Source organism: Pelophylax lessonae (assembly GCF_965119305.1).
Source record: "Pelophylax lessonae genome assembly, chromosome: 12".
NCBI lineage: Eukaryota > Metazoa > Chordata > Amphibia > Anura > Ranidae > Pelophylax > Pelophylax lessonae.
Genome location: NC_138779.1, coordinates 90,467,580 through 90,479,888, shown reverse-complemented (window position 1 = coordinate 90,479,888; position 12,309 = coordinate 90,467,580). Strand labels below are relative to the sequence as shown.

The 12,309-nt window shown below is 46.5% G+C and overlaps 1 protein-coding gene across 1 annotated transcript in view; it reads left to right on the top strand.

Moving 5' to 3' along the window:
* ATAD3A (ATPase family AAA domain containing 3A) overlaps positions 1–12,309 on the top strand; it is a 168,499-nt gene that overhangs the window by 71,150 nt on the left and 85,040 nt on the right. The window contains exons 11-13 of the mRNA XM_082273194.1: positions 1,285–1,409; positions 3,706–3,757; positions 4,586–4,656. Coding sequence (XP_082129320.1) covers positions 1,285–1,409; positions 3,706–3,757; positions 4,586–4,656 — 248 coding nt within the window. The remainder of the gene's footprint in view (positions 1–1,284; positions 1,410–3,705; positions 3,758–4,585; positions 4,657–12,309) is intronic.

Here is a 12,309-nt window from a genome sequence, read left to right as displayed (position 1 = left end):
CTGTATGGTCCCTATACAGCCATATACATGAAGCCTAAGAGACAGGGGTCAGAGGTCCCTTAAACCTAGATAGATGGTGACTTGTCATCTACCTAAACACACGCATAAAGCAGCTTTGAGACAAATGTGTTGGGTCAGGCTTTTGATAGGGCAGCAGCTGGGACCTCTGACTTTCAAACTGAAGAGTCGTATTGAAGTTAATAAGGTGGCAAATTTGTTTTATTTATTTATTACAGGTACGTATATGGCACTGACAATTTACACAGCACTTTACATATTTATTACACATTCACATCAGTTATAATCCTTCAAGCAGCTTACAATTTAAGGTCTAAAGTCCTTTACTCACATTTATACAGACACATACTAGGGCCAATTTAGATGGAAGCCAATTACCCTACCAACATGTCTTTGGATTGTGGGAGGAAACCGGAGTACCCCAAAGAAAGCCACACTGGGAGAACATGTAACCTCCAGACAGGTAGTGCCATGGTTGGGATTTGAACGGATGACCCCAGTGCTGCTAAGCAGAAGTGCTAACCACTAAGCCCACTGTGCTACCTCAAAATATACATTTTTGCAGGTACATTTATTTCTAATATACTGTACAAACAGCTATTCAGCTTTATATGTCCACCCCTGACTGTTCCCTTTACTGTACAAAGTACACAGTCTGCTATCCATACCCTTCTCCTTCACTGCATTCTATTTCATGAGAAGGCTTTTCAAAACCCCATATCAGCTTTTTAAGACTTCTTGTCTTTTCATCTGTAAAGAGGTTAATGTAATTGCCTGTCTGGTTTTGCCTGCCCAGCTCCTGCACTGTGTAATTTGCACAGTGATCAGTTTACAGTACAGCGTGGTGCAGAAATCGTGCCTATTGATTTGTGGGCTGACAATGTGAGCTGTGTTGCTACCCTGTGTGGTCGTCTTTCTAATTGAGAAATGGACTATATTTATGTGACACGTAGACACAGCACTCTGGTTGATGGGTTTGATAGCCCCCCCCCCCCCTCCCCCCCAACCCTCTCTTCCCAAAAGAGAGATTTATGAGCGTGTTCCCTTGTGGGCGTTAGAGAATGTTTAACAAGATCATTGATAGAGCCGCCAGTGAGAAATGAATGTCTCCTGAGATCGGAAGCCTTTCTGTTATGGTGGTTCAGTGTCTGGAGTATATGGAGCATTGCAAACCAAAAGTTTATATTAATTTGAACTTCTTGCCTTCAATGTATCGAGAAATTCTATTTTGATTGATGTTCTTTTTTTTTTTTCGTTTCCCTGTAGAAATTAGCCACCCATTCTGGCATGGATTACGCCATCATGACTGGTGGTGACGTCGCCCCCATGGGGCGAGATGGAGTTACTGCAATGCACAAAGTGTTTGACTGGGCAAGCACTAGCAAGCGCGGGTGAGTAACCAAGAGAAAGTGAAGAGAGTGAGTGATAAGATTGGGAATTATTCTACACACTGATTTGCATCTTAACTGACCACATAATAATCCCTGTGCCTGGTTCCTTGTAGCTGTGATACGTGTGGATAAATATGAAAAAATATACTGTGTATAAGTACTATTGGGTGGTCACACCTCTTCAAATTGCCGCAGCTGAAATGGTCTGAGTCGAGAACGGGGGGGGCTGAATCTCTGCTTCCATTAGCCAGGAGAAGGTGTCTTTCCTGCATTTTGATGATGATGCTCTGGTAGGATGGGCAGAGACACAACAATACTCCCATTAGTGTATGGTAAGCACTGGCAATAATAGTTTGGGAAATTTAAGAGAATCAGCTATGTTGTTTAATGATGGAATCAGGTTACAGGATACTGATATCTTACCTGTAGAAATATTAGAGGTTTACAAGGCGTCAAAAATCCTTGATGACAATAATAAGATAAACTTAGTGGATTTTGACTTTAGCCCAACTGCAGTTTCACAGGCATTACTGCACGGAGGAAGTAAAGTGGCCGTGCCACTCATAGGAAAGGGGGAGCACCTGTCTTGTGTTTCTGGCCCAATCGGAAACCTTTCTACTGTTTGTAGTGACTGGGTGGCTTAGACCTTGGGATATGAGCTGTACACAAATTATTTTCTGAAGCTGGGATATTTGGCTTGTCTCCAAAGTTTAAGCCTAACCCCTAGTGAAAGTGTGATGGAGGGATCCTGAAGGCCATCAGAAGAGGTTGTTTGGGTTTAATGAAAGCAATTGCAGAAATGTTTTTGTGTCGGTTTTTAAATGGGACTTTTAAAGTGGAACAATGAACAGTCAAAAATTATAGTTAATCAGATATGATGTAGTCTCACTAGCGTTAAAGTGGTTATAAACCTCAGACATGAAATATGAACAAAACATTTCCCTTTTACAGTTTTGTGTTTTTTCTCAATTAAGAGCATGAAGTGACATTTCTGTCTGCTACTTTATTCCTCTATCAGCATAAATCACTTCTGGCACCAAGAGAAAAAAGGTGACGTGAGGGAACGTTCAAATGATTGCCACCCCCACATCCTGTATGCTGTGTGAAGGGGTCCCTATCCTCCAGTCAGCTCTCAGAGCTCTCCTAACTGAGCATTTTTAAATTCTGGACCTTGAACGGCTGTAGAGAAGCCTGCAGATAGTCCTCCTGTTTTAATACTTGTTGATCCCGCCAGTAGACCCATTGATTTTTTCACTTATTTTAACCGGGTGACAATGCTGTTTGTTGTGTGTGCAGCAGCATTGTCCCCTTTTAAACACCGCAGTCTTGGGTAGACATGTAGTCTTAAAGCTGAACTGAAGGCAGCAAATACTCGCATTTCCTCCAACGGTCCTGTCCTTTGCCGGCGCTGGCACCTTCTCCTGCGTGCAGGTTTTTTCCCATCTTCATTTACCAGAGCGGGATGACATCGGAGGAAGCCACCATTCCAGCATACAGGGGTTGGACCAGTCGCTGTAAGCTGAGCTATGCATGACCGGCTCAGTTCACATATGGGGGATCGCTGATGGTAGGTAGGTGGATTTTATTGCAGAAAACATGTTTGTTCTGCAAAAAAAAAAAAAAAAAACCTTCCTACACTCATTGAATAACAGCAGAACTTTAGTTCCACTTTACATGGACTATAGGCTACAAACAGACTAGCTCCAACTAACACTAACCACTTGCCGACAGCAATAGGTATATATATGTTGTGGTTTGCAATTGGTTTATCAGGATTATGGCTGAAGTGATCAGCCAAAACCCTGGCATTTTTTTTATTTTTTTTCTGTGGTAGGCCCGGTTTCGATTGAAACCAGTCCGAGTGGCTCATGAGCTGCTGGAAAGGTTTTTGAAGTGGTGGGAGAGGACGTCAACCCATCGCCCACCCCCCTCCCGCCGCTCGGTGGCGTTTCACTGGCTTACTGTTTCCGTTGGTTCGCCTAAGAAATGATCTTGAGGTTCAGCCGGCTGCTCCCATAGGTGATCAAGCCATATAAATAAAAGTTGACTATTCTAAGCACTCTCAGGTAGTGTTATGCTAGGTAGCTTGGTCTGCATGAATATGTGCAAAAAAGTGTAAAAAAATGAATATTATAATTGCAGGTATTTGCCTCATACAGTTATCATTAAAATTGTCTTTTGGCTCTTAGATTGGGCTGGTTGGCTCCATAGTGTTGTGTATTTGTTGGCATTCCTGGCTTGATATGAAACCTAATGCTTAGGATTCTTTGGGTGATTCCTGTCTTTCTTTTTACAGCCTTTTGCTTTTTGTGGATGAAGCAGATGCTTTCTTGAGGAAGAGAGCAACGGTATGTAATTACTTTGTCATCCAGTTTTCCTAAATATGATTTGTCATGACCTAGATAAACAGATTGCATTTTAGAAATCATGCGTGCAGAAATTCAGTAAATTAGTTAAGGAATTCATATTGTTTTTATATATTATTGTAGTAGTTCTGTCCAGTACTAGAATTTCATGTATTTTTCAGATAAATATGAAATATGATTGAATTCTTCTATTTCTTTCAAAAAGCAAGCACCTTGATATAAGATAAAGCTCTGTCTTGGTGCAGGCTGTTGACTTAAACCTCCGAGAGATCCGATATCACACACGCCTGATAGACTCAGAGGGTTAACATACCCTTCTTCACTGCTAACATAGGAGGCTAGTTACTGGATAGCTGTGCTAAAATTGACAAAATCATATAATTTTTTTCCTATAGGTTTTCCGTTTTCTAACAGAAAAGCCTACTTAGATTATTTGAGATTCCAATAATTTAAACCCCTATGGATCCTTATGACTACTCTTCCAGGCCATCCAAGCTAAGCCATTCTAAACCACAGCTACTACAAAATTGCAAATTTTAATTGTTGCGCAAAAATTTTATGTGCCCTGATGCATTTTAAATGGGCTTAATGATTCGGCATAGCTTCACATAAGAAAAAGAATGAACTCTGAAAGAAGGTATACTATAGAAAAAGAACAGACAACCACAGTGTGGGTAGGCACTTCAGACAGGGTTACAGTGCCTATATTTTTAGACACAGTCCTGGTGATCCCACATGAGTGAATTGCAGGATACCTGCTAAATATAGACAGATGTGATTGGACAAATGTCTCCTCTACTTTGTTTTCAGGAGAAAATCAGCGAAGACCTGAGAGCAACACTAAACGCCTTTCTCTACAGGACTGGGGAGCAGAGTAACAAGTGAGTCATGAGCTGGTCCTGTGCCACAATGTACACTACAGACTGAAAAATGAGGTTGTGTGAAGTGTGTATGTCGGGGCCATTCCTAGTCTGTCGGAGGAATGGTCACTAGCTGGAACATCCAGTGCTGTACATAGCGCCTCCAGCTGTTGTGGGAGGGACACAATCCTTCTGCGACACTGATGGGTGCTGTGGCCAACTCTTTTCTTCTATTCTTGTTTATTTTGATCAATATAACCACATTGATTATCCTATCTTATTACAGGAGACTGTTTAACACTGTAATTGTCTGGGAAATAAACTCCATGATGACAGTTTCTTTGAGACCGTCATTGGAACATCTATTAAAACACTGATGTGAGAGGGTTGATTTGAACTCACAGCTGCTTACTAGAGCATTTGTGAGCTTCGCATGCATAGATGTCAGGAGTGCCTGTTTATTAATGGACTCCTGCATTGCTTAGCTAAGGGCACACTCCTGATTCAGGTGACTTGGCACCAGACAATGAGTTTGGGGACTATTCTGATTTCCACCTGCAATATGCTGGTTTCAGTTCACACTCTTGGGGCTCAGTTCACAAGGCTACTTTTTTGTTCTGTTGTTCAGATGATTTTTTCGTTAATACTGCACTTTATCTAGAGTGGAACAGGTTCCTGTACTAGTTTGGTGCAACTCCAGTGCAAATGCAGCGCATTTCTAAAAAACGGCAAAGTGTGCGATTTCTTTGCGAGTTGCTGCCAGTTCAGAAACGTGAAGATGTGAATGCAGTCTAATTATTGATGACACCCCAGCAACAGTTAGCAGTCACGTGTTTTATAGCGTGATTATGAGCAAGATGCGATGCAATTGGCCAAAAAGTGGACTAACAAAAACGAAAAAGCTCTTGAGCTACTTTGGGACATACATTTGTTGTGCGAAGTGAACGACAAGCGTTTACATTTGAAAAGATATGCAAAAAAAAAAAATCGGAATGGCAATCCATGTTTCTGCTATGCTCAGGTGTGAATGGAAAATGCTTGGGAGGAGGCAGCGAGGATGACCTGGAAAGAGAGGTGAGGGTTAACGAAAAAAAGAAAAAAATCACATAGTAATCTCTTATCGAATGCTGATGTGACGTCTGTGAGTTAACATAGATGTCTATGGGGCTGAAATCACAGAGCAACATTAAAAACAATGTGATTTCCCTTCTCATGTGATTGAATTTTGAACGACTCAGAAGTCGCACTAGTGTGAAGGGGGCTAATTTGTGACATACACAACTTAAAATAGTGTATTGTGCTGCTGTTGGAGAATAACTTAAAGGGGTATTCCACATATCAGTTGGTACAGAAGGCTTTTTTTTTTTTTGAAAATTTGTGTTAAAGTTTTGCACAAAAAAAAACAGACTAGTACAACACAATGCCACGCAGGGCAACACTCCTAAACAATTGACAACAGGTCAAACCCCCCCATCCACCCCCCCAGGCTCCACCCAGTAGGTCCATCACAGAGACAGAAGCCTCCAGCAGTAATATAGATACCCCTCAATTCTGTCCCCGCAAAAGAAGGAACAAGGTCATAGGACAAAGAAACTAGTCCAGCACGTAAACAGTAATCAGCGACCTCCTGTCCTATTCAGATATCGGAGAAACTTCTAAGCATATGAAAACAATTGTTCAGCAAGCACATCATGAGCAGGAGAATATCTTCAACAGTCATTACCACCCCCCCCCCCCCCCAGATAACCCAGGGCAGCACCACATAAAAACTCTAAGGCTGCTCAACGGCGGTCGAGGCCGGGGATTCTATCCATATCTTCCATACCTTATCAGATTTGTGAGGACACCCCCGACTGAGATACGTAGCCTTATAGAGCGGAGTCACCTTATTAACCAGACCCTTCCAAAAGAGGATTGTGGGAGCCAAGGGGCTTTTCCAGTGTAGGAGCAGGGCCTTGCAAGCATAGAAAAGAAGCAGACTGACCAGAGTACGAACGGCCCTCGCAGGGGCCAAGCCACCCACCAACCCCAAGAGACAGACCTCTATGGAATTGGGGACCGGAATCTTTTTTTCAAAAAAAAAAAAAAAAAGATTTTTTTATTGAAGTCCAGCATAAACACACAGTTCAACATAATACAATACAGTATAAACAGCCCTCCACATCCTCCAAGGGGCATATGGCAAAACAGTCACACAATAAATCCCATAGAAGAAAAACAGCAATGACTGGGAATCACATCACAGCCACATTCAGCCTTGATGGGTATACAGTTCATGAGAATGCGGGGTTATATCACCCAGGTGTATGTTGCAGACAGACGCTTGTGAGAACCTTCACCACATATAGCCTCTTACCAGAGAGAGACGGGGCATACACGGTAAGTAGTTAGAGGACTACTTCGCCTGTATCCAGCAAGTCAGCTCCGGTACGTATCCAATCATCCGGTGTTCACCAATGTAAAGGATGTGCTGGCACTTTAAGGACCCGCTCTCAGAGTGTAATGTGGAAAAAGACAAAAGCGGCCCATAGCGTGATACTGTCTAGATATTTATTTGGTAAAAAAAGGTATTGCACTCACCCAAATACAATAGCATCAAGCCTCTAGCCACATCATGGGCAGTGGAACGGTGTAGGGTACTTCCGAGTTCCGGGTATGACGGAGTGACGCTCGTTCCGCTCCTCCCCGAAGCTTTTCGTCGGATGGACGTTCTCAAGGGCCCCCTTGAGAACGTCCATCCGACGAAAAGCTTCGGGGAGGAGCGGAACGAGCGTCACTCCGTCATACCCGGAACTCGGAAGTACCCTACACCGTTCCACTGCCCATGATGTGGCTAGAGGCTTGATGCTATTGTATTTGGGTGAGTGCAATACCTTTTTTTACCAAATAAATATCTAGACAGTATCACGCTATGGGCCGCTTTTGTCTTTTTCCACATTACACTCTGAGAGCGTGTCCTTAAAGTGCCAGCACATCCTTTACATTGGTGAACACCGGATGATTGGATACGTACCGGAGCTGACTTGCTGGATACAGGCGAAGTAGTCCTCTAACTACTTACCGTGTATGCCCCGTCTCTCTCTGGTAAGAGGCTATATGTGGTGAAGGTTCTCACAAGCGTCTGTCTGCAACATACACCTGGGTGATATAACCCCGCATTCTCATGAACTGTATACCCATCAAGGCTGAATGTGGCTGTGATGTGATTCCCAGTCATTGCTGTTTTTCTTCTATGGGATTTATTGACTGTTCTACTAAGCGCGACTCCTTTCTTATCAATTTTTGTATACATCCAGCTGTATGAGTTCGCTGCTATAAGGGCGCGGGTTTTATATGTATATTTTAAAACAGTCACACAATCCAGAACATAAAGAATGAAAAACCACCCCCCAGACAATGAGCGGCAATATCCCTCGGACCATGCGATCAGCTGGACCCCAGTATTAAAGTTACTAAAAAACAACAACAACCCTGCGCACCCCCCCTGAACCAAACCAAGAACCCGGCCACCCCACCAGCACCCCCGAAGGAAGAGCACGTGAGGCGGCCAGCCGGGCAAAACACCGCCCAACCCCCTTCCTTTCCCCTCAGGTGACCAACCCAGAGAACCCCCCCTGCAGTAAACCTCAAACCATAGCAGGGCCTAGCAGTAGCCCAATAAGCCCCGTCTGGGGGAATGGCCAGAGCCCCAGTCACCCCCCCTTAGACCCAGATCCACCTAATTAGTCAGCGGGCGAATCCACCAAGGTAGCAGTGGAGTCCACCCAGCGATGCCATACCTTCCTAAATTTCTTAGGGGACCCCCTAGCCTCGTACGTCATCCTGTACAACACAATGTCGGCATTCACTACTCGTATCCACATCTCGAGTGTCAATACCTCAGTATAAATCCACCGCCTGGCAATTAACTTCCGCACACAAAAGAAAAGGATGCGGAGGAATAGCCTGTTGGCCACATCCAAGCCCTCCACCTCCCCCACCCCCAGGAGACACACCAGGGGAGAGCATATATTCAGGAGCCCAAAGTGTTCCTCTATAAATTTCGTGACCTGAGACCACAAGGGCCGCACCGTAGGGCAGTCCCAAACCATATGCAGAAGCGATCCCCGTCCCCCCGAACATTTGTGGCACACATCAGAATCCCTCTTACGCATAGAGAACAGGCGGGCCAGGGTATAGTAGGTCTGATGTAAATATCTCAACTGTATCATCTTGTCGGTTGAGGAGATAACCGTACCAAGATAAGTCTCCAACACTTCCTCCCAGCGTTCTTCAGTCAAGTCCGGTATAAAGGTCAGCCACCTAGCCCTGGCCCTATCCACTTCCCCAGGACCCAGCACCCCATAATACCTAGAGATCCGTTTCAGCGGCTCCGCATCCAGCAGCATAGTTTCAAGAGAGGGGTTAGTCAACACAACCTCCCCCCCGCCCCCCCCCCCCCCGAACTGCACCCGCACCGCATGTTGGAGTTGCAAATACCAGAAGCGCCAAGTCCTGGGGATCCTGAAGCTTTCCCTCAACTGCGTGAAGGACACCAACCTACCTTGATAGAACAGCTGATGTAGGTATTCAAGGCCACAGCAGAGTGGTAAGGACAGCATCGATTGTCCGGAACACCCCTCTGGGAATGTAGACCGGAGAGTTCGATAGGACATACAAAAATTTGGGCAAAAAGATCATTTTAAAAAGGTTAACTCTGCCCAGCAGCGAAAGGGGGAGCGACCGCCACCGCTCTACCCTATCTCTAAAGGTCTTCACTATCGGAACAAGATTAGTTTCCAAAAACCTGGAGATTGGAAGCTGAAACACAATCCCCAGGTACTTAAAGGAACTGGTCAAGGGGATCGGGCACCCCGCCGGGGCCACAACCCCCTCGTCCAGGGGGAACAAGGAGGACTTATCCCAGTTGATGCAAAAACCAGAATACTCCCCAAACTCCTGAATCACACGAATGGCGTAATTCAAGCAAGGTCCCGGGTCCTGTAGGTACAATAGCATGTCGTCTGCATATAGGGAAACACGCTCCTCCATGTGACCCACCCTCAATCCTCGGAAAACTACACTCTCCCGAAATCGTATAGCTAGGGGTTCCATAGCCAGGGCGAACAGCAGGGGCGACAAAGGGCACCCCTGTCTGGTCCCCCTATGCATCTGGAAGGGCTCAGAAATCTGCCCATTCACCCTAACCCTCACCAGAGGTTCCGTATACAACAATCGCACCCAAGACCGAAAGACAGGGCCAAACCCATAGGCCTCCAGCACTCTGAAAAGATCCGGCCATTCAACTGAGTCGAAGGCCTTTTGAGTATCCAAAGAGGCCACAACTCTCTCCCCAGTAACGTCATGCTGTGCCTGAAGATTAACAAAAAGCCTTCGCACATTCATCTGCGCACAACGACCGGGCATAAAGCCCGTCTGATCCGCCTTAATTAGTTTCAGGATAATCGTCTGCAGCCGTATAGCCAGTGCTTTGGCCAAAATTTTGGTATCTACATTAATCAACGAGATCGGTCTATACGCCCCGCATTCTCGCAGATCCTTCCCCATCTTTGGAATAAGTGGGACCGGAATCTTAACCACCTCCGCGATGCAAGCTAACACAGACGCCCAATAGTCCTTGACCACCGGGCACCGCCAGAAGATATGGCTGAAGTCTGCCGGAGAATGCGAGCAACGCCAGCATTCCGCCGAAGCCGTCTGATAAATGCGTGCCAGCCTCGCCGGCGTGTAATAGATCCTATGTAGAACTTTAAAGTGAATCAGGCGGTCCCTCGCAGAGACTAGGTAGGCGAAGGGGGAGCTCCACATATCATCCCAGTCATCACCATCCAGGTCAGGCACTTCCACCCAGCGTTCCCTACACCTACGTACAGCTAGCGGAGTGGTGACAAAAAATTCTTTATACAACTCCGAGAGGGGTTTCCGCATATCCGCCGCCTGTACAGCCGTTTCCAGAGTTGAAGCTTTAATCTCCACACGGGGGGAACCGAACTGTGCCAGAAATGCATGGCGGAGTTGAAGATAGCGAAAAAAATACTGATTCGGTAGATCATAATGCGCCTTCAGGGCATCAAAGGTGCACAGCTCTCCACCGGAGACAATATCTCCCAGCAACTTCACCCCTCTAATCGCCCAGATAGCAGGATCAGGGATCGAGGCAAAATGAGGAAACTTGGGGTTCCACCATAGTGGGGAGGCAGGGGACACACCAGTCGCTCCTGGCTCCACCAGCGCCCGCATATGGTCCCAGGCTTTGATGGTGGATCGCATCGTTCCTGTCAGCCGAAATTGAGCCTTGGACCCCCGATGTAACAGAAGACGAAGGCTCTCATAGGAGCCCAAAACAGCCGCCTCCAGCACCGTGGCAGAATCCCCATCGTCCCCCTTAAGCCATCGACGTGCCACCACTCCCTGCCCGGCTAGAAAATATTTATAAAGATCGGGTAAAGCCAGTCCCCCCTGACCCCAAGGCTCCTGCAACACCTGCATACCAATCCTAGGAGGGGACTTACCCCAGATAAAGGAACCTATAAGACCATGAACTCGGCGGAAAAACGAACGAGGGACCCACACCGGAGAATTCCTAAGGAAAGACAGGGAGAAGTTTCATCTTTACTAGGTTAATGCGCCCCAGAACCGACAAAGGTAGGTCACGCCACACCTCCGCCCTGCGTTTAAAGACATCCAGCAACGGTAGAAGATTAAGAGTGAGGTAATCCGCCACCCTCGCCGACACCCTGACTCCCAGGTAGGTGAACTCAGTAACCCATTTCAATGGCAGTGCACCATCAGCCGCAGCAACAGCACCCGGATCTATAGGGAGCATGGTGGATTTATCCCAATTAACCCTTAGGCCGGAGAATTTTGCAAAAGTATCCAGCATAGTAAAGACCGCTCGCAGGGAAGCATTGGGATCCTTCAAAAATAAGAGCATGTCATCCGCGTAGAGCGCCAGACACTCCCTAATGGAGCCCACTTCCAGCGCAACCACCTCTGGAGATGCACGCAGCGCAATAGCCAAGGGTTCTATCATCAGGGAAAACAGGGCGAAAGAGGACAGCCCTGCCTAGTCCCCCTACCCACCACAAAAAAGGGGGACAGGGACTACCCAATCTTCAACGCCATACGAGGGGAAGAATACAAGAGGGAAATCCACTTGCGAAACTTAGGACCAAACCCCATGCGCCGCAGCACCACCCCCATGTACACCCAATCCACTGTGTCGAAGGCCTTGGCTATGTCCAGGGACACCACCACTCTAGTGCCAATGGAGGCATGGGACACCTGTAAATGTGTAAACAATCGTCGTAGATTGGTGTCCGTGGACTTGCCTGGCATGAAACCGGTCTGATCAATGTCTACCAGGGAAGGCAAGACCACTGCCAGTCTAGTAGCCAAGACCTTCGTGAGTATCTTGAGATCCACATTTAGCAACGCAATGGGGCGGTAGGAAGAACACAGGGTGTGGTCCTTACCCGGCTTAGGCAGGAGGACAACATACGCCTCGAGCATGGAACCCGGCAGGGTCCCCTGATCAAAACAAGCAGCATACAAAGCCTGGAGCCTGGGAGCCAAGGAGTCCGAATATTGCCTATACCATTCCACCGGGAAACCATCAGGGCCCGGAGATTTATTGGGGGGAAAGGACGAGATGGCCTTCTCAATTTCCTTCAG